The following is a 12555-nucleotide window of genomic DNA, read 5'->3' as shown; positions in this document are numbered from 1 at the left end:
GGGGAAATGGGTTTCTCAGCTGGGTGGGGGACACATAGCAGTAGGTTTCAGCAGACTTGTTCATACCTAGGAGGATTTGCCAGCACAGTTTGTTAGCTGTTGTGGGGTTTTCTTGTCCTCAGGTCATACTTCTCCACTTTGCGTTGGGTGTGATCATCCTTGAGTAGGGGATAGAGGAGGTGGGAATCATTCTGTTGCTGCGGGTGAGGAGCAGCAGCCCTGGCTGGGTGCTGGAGCTTCGCCTCGGGGAATGGGGGCTGCATGGGGGCAGGCACTGGCCAGGCACATGGTGGAAAGGTGTTGGGGGGATGGAGCTCTGAACTGAGCAGGTACAATCCCGGAGGGGTAAAGCGTTGTCTCTGCAGCAGGTCCACGGGCACTGCGTGTGTCAGCACAACACCGCCGGTCCCAACTGCGATCGCTGCGCCGCCCTCTACAACGACCGGCCATGGGCACCCGCAGAGGACAACGATCCCCACGACTGCCAGAGTACGTTGAGTGCCTTTCTCTTCTCCTTTTCCCGAGGCCTTTCCTAAATCCATGAACAACGGGACGTGGAGCGAGCTCAGAGACCTTTGGCCAGGACACCGTGGGGCGCGACTGTCTCTGCAAAGGGCACCCTGAGACATCTGCACGCTGGGCTTTGCTCTGTGGGGCTGTGCCCAAGCGATGTCGTGGGCTCCTGAGCTGTGCCAGCGCTCGGCTGCACTGTCCAGTGGTGCCAGCTCGGTCCTTGGGGCCATTGGCGGATGTCGCAGTGTCACAGAGGGGCCTTGGGCACCCTCTAGTGCTGGAGCTGCCGCTGCTGGGGATGCACGGTCACAGCACCCGCTGGGATGTTCTGTTGGGTTTTTTTAGGGTGCAACTGCAATGGTCACTCAGCCTCCTGCCACTTCGACCCGGAGCTGTACCGCGCCAGCGGAGGGGTGAGCGGGGGTGTCTGCGATGACTGCCAGCACAACACCGAAGGCAACAACTGTGAGCGCTGCAAAACTAACTATTTTCGCAACCAGCGACAAGATCTCACCCATCCTGAAACCTGTTTGCGTGAGTGCCCGCTTACCACCCCCAGCACCTTCCCCAGACCCCCAACTGCCCCTCGTACCCCTCAGCAGTGCTGTTTCTCACGTGTTTCCAGCCTGTGAGTGTGACCCAGACGGCACCGTGCCGGGCTCCATCTGTGACCCGCTGACGGGGCGCTGCGTCTGCAAGGAGAACGTGCAGGGGGATCGCTGCCACCTCTGCAAGCCGGGGTTCACTCAGCTGGCCAACGCCAACCCCATGGGGTGCCGCAGTGAGTACATCCCCTGCTTCCTGGTGTGCTCCCGCCCCTCCTCTGTGATCAGTATCCTTGGTGGCTCTTGAAGAGATGCACTTCCCAGCCAGCTTTGATCTGGGGTTTCCAAGCCAAAGACCATTTTTCAAAGGCTTATTAATCTCCTTGCTCAGTCCCTGGCCTGCCTCAGGCATAAGTTTGACAAAAGGAGCAGGGAAAGCAGAGTTTGGGGTGTGTTGGGCTGTATCCCCGTCCCTCCGTGGCTGCGCAGGGCGTGGGAAGGTGCAGGAGGTGATGCTGTGCAGGCGAGTGGGCAGCTGGGGCTTGAGTCAGCGCTCTGTGTGCTGCTGGAGGGATGCTGAGCCTCTCTCCGGCTGCCGAGTCCTGCCACAGCGCTTGGGTGGGTACCGCAGAGTTAGAGCAGAGGTGTGGATCCTTTGTGCTAAGCTCAGGTACAGGAAGAGACGGGAGACCTCATCCTTGGGCGGCTGCAAGATGCTTCTGTAGATCTGGCTTTGTGGGAAACCGGGCTGGTGCTCTGTGCCCACTTTCAATATGACAAAACCCTCTCCATTTCAGAATGCACCTGCAACGCGCTGGGCACGCGGCAGGACATGCCCTGCGACGACGAGACAGGGAGGTGCTTCTGCCTGCCCAACGTGGTGGGGAGCGACTGCGGCCAGTGCGCGGCCGAGCACTGGGAGATGGCGAGCGGCCGCGGCTGCCAGCCCTGCGGCTGCCACCCCCAGGGCTCCCGCAGCCCCCACTGCAACCAGGTACCGCCCAGCCCGTCCGCAGAACCCTCAGCACAGAGTCAGCCTATTTCTTTTTCGTCTCCCTGCCTTCTTTCGTGCATGCACCTGCAAGGTCGCTCTCATTTTTTATCGTCCCCAACTCTGGGAACGCCGCTGCAAGAGGCTGCCCGGGGACAGCAGGGAGGAACTGTGTGGCCAAGAGTGCCACTGCCAGCAGATCCCACCCTGTTGGGTGGCTCCGTTGTCCTGTCCTGTCCATTTAAGCCTCCAAAAAAAGGCCATGCAATCCCTAGCATATCTTGCTCTTATTTTCCTTTTCCTATCTCCTAGAAAACACTATGACAAGCTAGTCAGGAAAATGAAAGAAGGTGGTAATTATTGAGGCAGGATTAAGCCGTTTTAAGAGGCCTGATATTTAGCAAGGAAGTCCTAATAAGAGATCATCATGCAGGCGAGACAACTTGATTATCCTCATTTGTCAATGAAAAGCGTGTGTGTCACTTCAGGTTTCAGAGACAACTGCGAAAATTGATGTTAAATGTCAAAAAAACCCATGACAAATGCAAAGAGCCAAAGGTAGGTCCCCAGTGAGCTCAGTGCAGGGAGAGAGAGAGACCTGAAATGGCAAAGCAGCCACTTGTGGCTGCTCCCTTTGGCTTTGAAACCAAGCTTAAAACTCTGCTTTGCGACTCCTGGGCTGTTTGGAGCCTCTCTGCATTGCCATGGCTGAGCCCGCAGCCCGACAGGAGCAGTTTGGGCATGTCCTGGGACACAGGCGGGTGGAGGAGGTTGTCCAGGTGCTTTGGTGCTCAAGAGCAGTCGAGGGAGGGCTTTCCCAGGTAAGCATCCAGAGCTGGATCTCCCTGATGTACTTCTTTCCTCAGTTCACAGGACAGTGTCCGTGTAGAGAAGGCTTCACGGGACGGACGTGCTCTGCCGCACAGGAGCAGATTTGCCCTGATGGACATTACGGAGACATCCGGGTGGGGTGCACAGGTAGGGAGCACCTGTTTTGTTTGCTCTTGGTGTTGCTCAGCACTGAAATCGTGGCTTGTCAGGGAAAGAGCACCTGGCCCATGTCCCTACGCTTGTTTCTCATGCTATTTTGCAAGACACAATTCCTCTCTGCAACAGCTTCCTAGTTTATAGAATCATGGAATGGTTTGGGTTGGGAAGGACCTTAAAGCCCATGCAGTTTCATCCCCTGCCACCTCCCACTGGCTCAGGGGCTCCAAGCCCCATCCAGCCTGGCCTGGAACCCCTCCAGGGATGGGGCAGCCACCACTGCTCTGGGCAACCTGGGACAGTGTTCCAGTTAATCCCTGTTGCTCTGCCCCATCTCCAGGCATCCACCGGTCCCTTCTCAGGAGCTCTGAGTGAGACAGTTGGCTGTGCCGCTCTGGCCCTGCAGGGTCAGGGGTTGGATGAGCCACAGGGCTTGAGGGCTTTTCCCATTCCTGTGCCCACGCCACCTCCTTCGCAGATGCTGCGGGGGCTGAAGAGTGGGATTGACCTTCAGGTTGTGTTGGCATCTCATTAACAGGGTCTGATTTTATATATATATGTATATAAATCTATTCCCCTCTCCATTTTGGTGGGCTTCACCTCTGTGTCTCTCCACCTTTGCACCCCCAGAGTGTGACTGTGACTTCCAGGGAACAGAAGACGTGGGATGTGACAAGACCACGGGCCGATGCCTCTGCCGCCCGGGTGTCACAGGGTCCCGCTGTGACCAGTGTGAGCGGGGCCGTTGCAGCACCCACCCCGGCTGCGAGCTGTGCCACCCCTGCTTCCGCACCTACGACGAGGACGTCCAGCGCCTGCGCCTGCGCCTGCCTGCGCTCAGCAACTCCACTGTAGGGCTGCCCTTGGGCAGCGGGGGATCCCGCTACAGCTCCCGGCTCTCGCAGGCAGAGAGCAATGTGCAGGAGGTGCAGAGCATCCTCAGCCACTCTCCGGTGATGGAACAAAGCCTGGCCCAGATGGGCAGCGCGCTTGCTGCGATCAGGTGAGGGATAGATGCTGCTAATGCGGTGCATCCCTTAGCCAGGAGGGGATGCTGGCTTTCTTCTGTGTGCTCAGTCCTTCCTTTTCTCTGAGCCGCTTCCACGTGTTTCTGTGCTTTGTTTCTGTGCCTGACAATCTTGCTCCGCTCACGCGGTGCCCAGGGATGCAAGAAAACAGTGCTTCCACGTGTGCTCATCCGGTGCAAAGTGTTGCCAAGGCAGGAGGCCGGTGGGCAGGTGGCATCTTGCCCGGTCCCTGCATGGGAACAGCCCTGCGACCTGTAGCCTGGCCCTGCTCTCTGCAAACCTGTGAGGCCATGGTGTGTCCTTGGCTATCAGCTCTCCGGGCTCGGAAGTGCCCTCTCCGGGTGCTGGCAGCGTCCCAGTATGGATGGGCCCTGCCCTCTGTTTGCAGGTGCTTTGCTTTCTGCCTCAATTCACTTTTTTTTCTGCTTTTTCTCTCCCAGAGAGCAGGTCCAAGGCATAAACCCTGACCTTCGTTTGCTGGATGAGACTGCCTCCCTATCGAGGGAGCTTGAAGCCCTCAACAGCAGCTTGCTTATTGCTAACACCCAGTATCAGAGCAAGAAGACCCAGTTTGAAACCAGCCGCAGCACGGATCTGTCAGGTACGGTGCTGCAGCTCTAATATCTCTTAATTTGCGGCTGTTAATTCACCTCAGCGTTACTGAGCCTGGTGGTTTCCCACTGACCGGGTGGATGAGATGGAGTTTTTAACCTGCTGTCAGCTCAGGAACAGCAAACAGGTCTTCCTTCCCGAACGAGAGGGATGCTTTCTACCCAGCTTCTGGTCCACAGCTCAGGTTTTCATGCTATTTAGTTATTTGCTGTGGCATTTTGGGGCTGGGTAGTTTGCTTCGTGGGCACCGTGTTCCCGTCCCCCAGTGCCGCAGGAATGGTGGGAAGCAGGGAGCCCTGCTGGGAGCCTGTCACCAAACCCAGGAGGAAGCTGGAATAATGAAGGTTGTGCACAGACGGAAGGGATGGAGGGGTGGCAAAGAGAGCCAGGAGGCTGCCAGGCACTTAGGAAAAGAGCTAATTAAGCCCTGCGGTGGTGCTGCTGGTAGGCTGCCATTATATCCCTGCTACAGCTAATTCCAAGTGTCTCATTGCTGCCTCCACCTCTGCTGGGCGCGGATGTGGAGCCGTGGGCAGGTTTGCTGCATCCCTCACTGTCCGAGCAGCGCTCAGGAGTCCTCCTTCTTCCAGGCTGTGGTGATGGAGAGGAGGGAGAGCCCTCAGGGCTGCCCAGAGCAAAGCCCGGGATCACCACGTGCGTGTTGTCTTTGGTTTTGTTTCAGCCTTTTAGCCCCAACCCAGAATTCCCTCCTTCCTGAAAGCTCTGTAGCTCACTTGAAGAAATGGCTGAAAGGTGTTTGTGAATAAAAGAAGCTTTTTCCACTGTGCTGTCGTGACTAATCACGCGGGCTGTGTCCCCCTCTTCTCTCTGCTCACATCCACTCGCAGGCTGTAGTCGGTCCTTCCTCTGGGTAGCTTTGCTGCATTGATGAGTCACAGAGGCATTTGTGTCATTTATTGGTTTTATTCCTGCAGGAGCCTTCAAGACAATCAGATCTGCTTACCAGACATCCAGCAATGCCAACAGGCTCGTCGCTGGCGCCTCTGGGCTGCTGGCTGAGTCCCGGGAGAGCCGCAGGAGGGCCGCGGGGCTGGAAGGGGTGCTTGCAGAGGCCACCTCCAAGCTGCTGACCCTGAAGGGCGAGATAGCTTCATCACCCAACCTGACCCCCGTCATAAATAAGGTGAAGATACAAAGCAGATTTATGACTTCCCCACTGCGCAAATCTCGTTTTCAGGAGGGCCGTGTGGTGCTCAGGAGGCAGAAGTCTCATCACGCAGTCATGCATCTTAAACAGTCCATCCACAAAGTCTCTGTCTAGAGAGACTCATAAATGACATCTAAGCACCCTGCTGCTTTGGGACATCAGCGGAGAATTGTCTGAGCATCCCTTGCCTGGGGATCACAGATACCAAAGCATTGCCCCCCACCCCCTCCCAAGCACGCACTTTTCCTCCAGGGACTCTCTCCTGTGTCAGCTCTTGTATCTCAAAGACCCATTTAATTTCTGGATGAGGTTTCTTTGATTTCTCCTTCGCTGCTTTGTTATTGCCATGGAGATCCATTTCGGTGTCTCCTAATGCACGGTTGCTGTGGAGACCACCAACCTCCCCTTTCTACTTTTCAGGGCAGCAGCCCATTCCCAAGCGACAGCCTGTGCTGGTGCTTGCGCTGGATCTGGGTTTGCGGGTGCCCCTGCTGCAGGGTGCTCCGCTGGGTGGTAGTTCTGGAAGATGCCATGTAATTAAAACCACTGATGTCTGGGCAAGAAGGCAGGATCTTCTCATCTCTTTCTGTCTCCCAAAGCAAACTGCGCAGGTTGGACAGGGTTCCTCACCCACGAAGGGAAGAGTTCCTGTCTTGAGTGTCAATGAGACATTTGTTCCGTGCAGACGAGCCCTGTTACTTTGTGAGCTGCTGGGGTTTAGCTCCAGCTCTGCTCCCATTTCTGCTCCAGCAGGGACATCCCACTGGCTCAGGGGCTCTAAGCCCCATCCAACCTGGCCTTGAACACCTCCAGGGATGGGGCAGCCGCATTCTCCCTGGGCAACCTGTGCCAGTGTCTCACCACTCTCATGGTGAAGAAATTCTTCCTAATGTCCAGCCTAAATCTGCCTCTCTCCAGTTTATACCCATTATACATCGCTATCAGCCCAATCAAGAAGGCTGAGTCCCTTCCCATTCCCGTGCCGAGCTCCTGCTCCATGAGTGTGGCGAGTTCCCCAGCTCCCTTGATGAGGATCTATCAAACTTGGGCCACTGGAACATGCTGCTTTTCTTCCCCGAGGGCGCTGAGACCTCACCAGTGAGGTGAATGCTGTTGCTGCCCCATCGCTCTCTCCTTCTCCAGATCTGCGGTGGCTTCCAAGGGGAGACGTGCACTCCTGCCCGGTGCGAGGGGCTGCTCTGCCCACGAGACAACAGCACTGCCTGCGGGGCCGGCCAGCCCTGCCGGGGCATCGTCCCCGTGTCGAGTGGAGCCCTCGCCACGGCTAGGGAAGCTGCCAGGGAATTTCGCAGCCTGAGCGCCCGACTCCAGGAGACGACTCAGCTGGTGAGTGCGGGCAGCACTGCCCTTCCCGCAGCCGAGCCCCACGCTCCATTCCTCAATGTCAAGTAGCAGAGCCTAAGGGGAAAGAAGCAGCTGTGATAACAACCTAATCTCAAACTCAAGTTGAGGATTGGTCTTACGGACAGCTTCAGAAATTCAGGATTTTTTTGAGTGAGAGTCTCCCTGCTGCACGTGTGGTTCTTGCCATGGGAGCCATGGAGCTAACGGCACCCATGTGTCTCTGGAGATGTCCCAAGGGAGCTTGTCCACCTGGTTAGGATTGGTGTGGCTGAAGGGGTGGGGGTTTGGAAGACTGAATCTGCAGGTCTGCCTGCTCTAACGTTCCAGCCACTCTAGGGTACCGGCTCTGGCACTGTTGCAGCTTCTTTCTACGACCTCTCGGGTGCTTGCAAAGACAAAGAGAGTTATCAAAGTCATTCAAAATCCATTTCAAAAGTGGTTTAGAAAGCTAAACAGTACTGCTCCTCTTTGAGACCTTCCTTTGCCAATCCACTTCTCTATCTTTAATATTTACGATCCTTTGAAGCAGTGGCACATTAAGGATGGGGAATAAGTTCAAAGCGACTGGCCCAGCTCTCAGAGTTGAGGTGGGGCTGATGGGACTCCAGGTCAAGAAGAAACAGCTCTATCAGGATGTTGTTGATTGCAGATTAAAACAACAGAGATGTCTGCAAACCAGATTCAAAGCAACGCTCAGCGGCTTGTGGAGCAGATGAGCGTGACGAGGACCCAGGTCGAAGGAGATGTGCGGCGCATCCAGCAGTTCATCCAGCAAGTTCGAAACTTCTTGTCAGGTAGCGCTCTGCAAGCTGTAATTTATGCGTGTGCAGGGCGGCTGCTGCAGGGGAACAGCTCATTTTTACTGTGGTATTAGGTCTGAGATAGAGTCCAAAGCATCAGCTGAACAGCTCACCCCAGTTAGACTCGGGATAACCAGTTTATCTGCACGTGGGTGTTTACGTAGCAAAGGTAATGCACATTCTCTGAGACAGCAAAGCGGGCTCAGAGAGTGTTTTCTGGGAAGCGGGGAAGATCTTCCAGCAGTACAGAAGCCCGTGCTTTTGCGAGGAGCTGCGGTTTATCCCTCTGACCTGCTCAGCATTGACCATGCTGTTCTGATTGACCCAAATTAATCCTGGCTGGTTTATCTGTGTCAGCTTCCCTGGGATGTCACCAGGGCAGACCCTGCCTCTTCCTCTGGGGGTATTTTGGGGGCCGTCTGTGAGGCCTGTGGGGGAGGAGGTACTGCGCGGCCATGACCTTCTGTGCACAGGGCTTCGTGGAAGGGTTTTGCAACATCCTCCCGTGAACTCCTCTCTGGTATTCCCTCTAAGACAATGAATGGGATTAATATAAGTGGAAAGCTGTGGAAGAGGCAGTCTTTTGTCTGGACCACCACTTGCTTCGGGTCCCACTCTCTGCTGTGGAGGCTCAAGGACAAACCCATCCCTGGGGCCGGTGCTCTCCTAGCGTTTGCAGTTGGCTTTGACCCCGTGCAGCACAAGGTTTGCCGGCAACGCTCCCTGACCGGAGATAAACAGACAAATCTTCTCTGGAACAGGCTATTAATCAGATGAGAATTCCTCGTTGTCCTATAAACCAACGGGATGACTTACTGTTTGCAGACAGATTGTAATAACATAATAAGCCTCATGAGCGTTAGCTGAATAAGAAAATCGGGTCATTTGGTTCTGCCTGGTGTTAATGATGAGTGAAGATATTTCTGAGCTAATTGCTGGGCTAATGTCTCTGGGGCTCTGCCTGCTTCTCATTCCTCGGTTTTATTAACTTCCATTTGTGAAATAAAAGAAGGTTTGTCTTGAAACGCAACCTCATCTGCTCAGTGAGGTCCACCTGACTCTTCTCTGGGCTTAGCCACGGTGGTTTTGTTGCCAACTTAAAGGCACCATTTCTGTCTTTTCCTGAAAGTTTTCCTGATGTGAATGATAAGTACGTTAAGTTCAGGAGGATTAAATTCAGGGTGGACTCTGGCAGCTGTCTGAAATGGAGACGCTGTGTGCGTGAGAGCATGCATGTCTGGATGTCTGCCCTCGCCCTCCCTTGTGTTTGCACTCCTGCCTTTCCCCTCTCCCATTCCTGACGCCGTCTGTCTGCTTGCTCTGTAGACAAGGACACGGACCCTGCCACCATCCAGGAAATCAGCGAGTCTGTTCTCTCCCTGCGTCTCCCCACGGATGCCACTGCAGTCCTGAGAAAGATGACTGAGATCCAAAATCTGGCGACTAAGCTGCAGTGCCCGGAGAGCGTACTTGCCCAGACGGCCGAGGACATCGCTAGAGCCAAGCAGCTTCAGCAGGAGGCAGAACAAGCCAGGTCGGTTGGGGCTCAAGGGCTTTTAGCAACTGAAGGTTCACTCAGACGCCGTGAATGTGGTAGTTCTCAGTTGTGTTGAAATCTCACTCTACTGGAGCTGCACTGACTTGCGCGATCTTGAAGTTTTAGCCCAGAGTCTTCAACATCCACACAGTGCCTAAAAGAATGAGTCTGAAGTCTCTACAAGACACCTCCCTGGTGCCCAATGCAAATAAGAAATCAGGCTGCCCAGAACAGATCTTGTTAGAGATGCTAGAACGAGGTGTTTACCAAAAGTAATGGAGGCTTTTCTCTATCTCTTGAGCCCCTGTGATGGGAGATGACAAGCTTGCCCGGGTATTACTTGAGATTGGTGACCTACATCCTAGTTGCACAAGAGAGCATGAGGAGATTAAATGGGCTGTTTGTTTTCTGGGTGAAAGTTGGGAGGATTATCTCATGGTCCCTTAAAAAGTCATAACAGAGTGTCCTTGCAAATTTGGAGCATCTACTTTGTCACATGGTGACTTGCAGCAATATCCTAGCGCGAAGGTTAGTGGGATAAGTATGTAAACTCCTTGGAGTGTCTGACACCTGCTTAACCTGTTCGAAGCGATGAGACAAGGGCAGCTGCCTTTCTCCAGAGAGCTCTGTCACCCAACCTCAGTAGTCTCACTGTGAGCAAAGAAGTGTTTGTTGAGCCACTTCAGTGGTTATTACTTTCCTTTCAACACTCTTTCTTGCACCACAAAATAAATGTTTCTAACTAGCATAAAGGAATACTTTTCTCTCCCCTTCTCGCTTTGTCTCCTCTGCTTGGGGGTATGAAATGGAAGTAACACTTTCCTCAGGAGAAACCTGCTCTCATGACTGTAGCGTGGTGTGTCCAGATGTGTGGGTTTGTGGCTTTTTGAGGCAGGAAGGGGAGGGAGTTTGGAACCTTCTCAACCTTCCATGTTTTGTCTCTGCGACGCCGGCTTCCAGCCTGTTCAATTCTCTGTACTCGCATTTCCCCAGGAACCGGGCGAATGCTGTTGAGGGCAATGTGGAAGAGGTGGTTGGAAATCTGCGACGAGCAAACACGGTGCTCCTGGAGGCCCAAGGTGCTATCAGGGGCTCTGGCTCTTCCCTTCGGTTCATTCAGGAGCGTGTTGATGAAGTAAGTGATGTGCAGTGACTTCCTAAATAAGGATACGGTCCCCCACTCACCACTCCTTTCAGACTTCCCCACCTGGTAGAGTCCCGCACCGGCGCAGCTGGGAAAGGGGATCTGGAGGAGCTTTTGCTTGAAAAATCTCTTCTTTCTGCTCTGCCTGACTTTTGTGCTTCTCCAAACTCGGGTCCTAGTCCCTGCCAGAGCCCCCTGAGACAAACCCTGACGCAGCTTCTGCCATGTGGCTGTCAAGCAGCACATCTGGGCCCTCCATGGAGGAAGAACATGTTAGCAGTGGGGTGTGGGTGTGATTTCCTTCTCAATGTGGAGTACTCTGCTTTCAGATTGAGGCTGTTCTTGGTCCAGCCGAGAAGAACGTGAAGTCCATTGCAGGCCAGCTGGATGGGCTGGTGGAGAGGCTCTCTCAGCTGCAGCGCAGCACAGACCAGAACCGCTTGCGGGCCACCGATACGCGGCAGACGGCCGAGGAGGCGGCTGAACAGGCCAGGAGCGCGCAGCAGGTACCAGGCTCCGGCACTTCGCGGGCTGGGGTGGTCACGGCTGGGCTGTGCTTTCTCACTGTCCTTAGACAGCAAAGCCATCCGTGTCCTGGCACGTGTTTAGATAAGGCAAAGAGGCTTTCCTGTTCAGAGCACAGCTTACGTGTTATTGTGTCACTTCTTATTAAGCTGATGCGGTTCCCCACTGCTGAATTCTTCTTCCAGGACCTTTATCAAACCTAATGCATTTGCTGGAAAGGTCATTCTATTCCATGATTCTATAATCATGGAATGGTTTCGATTGGTTTGCCTCCCCCCTATCACAGCAAAACATTTCTCCCTAAGATCTCATCTCAATCTCCCCTCTTTCAGGTTAAAACTGTTCCCCCTCGTCCTCTCCCTGCCCTCCCTGATCCAGAACCCCTCCCCAGATTTCCTGGAGCCCCTTTCAGCCCTGGAAACTGCTCTAAGGTCTCCCTGGAGCCTTCTCTTCTCCAGGCTGAACACCTCACCTCAACCCGTCCCTTGGATGGGAGGTGGTCGAGCTGTATCTCCTGCCTTGCACAGGTCAGTCCCACCAACACTTGCTTTTCCACAGGCTTTCGAACAAGTGAAACAAATGTATACTGAGTTGAAGGGAAGGATGGAGCAGAGCCCGGCACTGGGGGAGCAGGGCAGCAGAGTGCAGAGCATCGACCTGGAGGCACAGGCTCTGTTTGAGGAAACTTTGGCCATGATGCTCAGGATGGAAAGTAAGGCTCTTTATGAACTCAGCCTAATAACCTCACGCACTGGAGAAGGGCTTTGGATTCTCAGAGGGGTGATGGAAAGAAACAACAGGGAAGACAACATACTTTTGGTGGTGAGATGGTGTGAATTTGGGCTGCGTCTGCTGGTGCTGTAAGTTTAGAGTTTGTGAGGAGGGAAAGGTGGCCATGGAAAGGAGACCCTGCCTGCAATGTCTCCGTGCTCGCTTCTATTTTTAAGCATTCCAAACTAACAGCTCTCTTCAGAGCAGTTGTGTTCATGCCTTTTTTTATTGAGGGGGAAAAACGGGAAATGTGGGCTGTTGGTGTCTCTGGCTCCACCAGAGCTGTGCAGGAGGGCAGTGGATGCTCAGCTCAGTGTGCTGGGGTGGGTAATGGCCATGATGCCTTTCTCTTGCTGATCACACAATAACCCTTTCCTGCCTTCTTTCCTCAGCTTTACAGACAGAAATTCAGGAAAGCAACAAGGCTTTGATGTCCAAGTCAACTAGACTGTTGGGCCTGGAGGAGCAGGTGGGAAGGATCCGGGATGCCATCAACAAGCGGGTCGCCTACTATGAGAGCTGTTCCTGAGTGCTCCAACGGCTTTGCTCTCCTCCTCTGCAGACACTGA

At 54.3% G+C, this 12555-nt stretch overlaps 1 protein-coding gene across 1 annotated transcript in view; it reads left to right on the top strand.

The window, feature by feature from the left end:
• The window catches only part of LAMB3 (laminin subunit beta 3), a 39169-nt gene extending 26653 nt beyond the window's left edge, over positions 1–12516 (top strand). Inside the window, exons 11-25 of the mRNA XM_054087463.1 lie at positions 369–489; positions 859–1047; positions 1139–1294; positions 1856–2052; positions 2916–3027; positions 3667–4039; positions 4505–4665; positions 5612–5820; positions 6988–7191; positions 7859–8003; positions 9336–9543; positions 10540–10681; positions 11020–11196; positions 11774–11927; positions 12379–12516. Of these exons, the coding sequence (XP_053943438.1) occupies positions 369–489; positions 859–1047; positions 1139–1294; positions 1856–2052; positions 2916–3027; positions 3667–4039; positions 4505–4665; positions 5612–5820; positions 6988–7191; positions 7859–8003; positions 9336–9543; positions 10540–10681; positions 11020–11196; positions 11774–11927; positions 12379–12515 (2685 nt within the window). The 3' untranslated portion in view covers position 12516. The remainder of the gene's footprint in view (positions 1–368; positions 490–858; positions 1048–1138; positions 1295–1855; positions 2053–2915; positions 3028–3666; positions 4040–4504; positions 4666–5611; positions 5821–6987; positions 7192–7858; positions 8004–9335; positions 9544–10539; positions 10682–11019; positions 11197–11773; positions 11928–12378) is intronic.
• The last annotated feature ends 39 nt before the right edge of the window (positions 12517–12555 follow it).

The sequence above is a fragment of the Cuculus canorus genome, chromosome 24 (assembly GCF_017976375.1).
Source record: "Cuculus canorus isolate bCucCan1 chromosome 24, bCucCan1.pri, whole genome shotgun sequence".
Lineage (NCBI taxonomy): Eukaryota > Metazoa > Chordata > Aves > Cuculiformes > Cuculidae > Cuculus > Cuculus canorus.
This window is presented reverse-complemented; position numbering and strand designations above follow the sequence as displayed.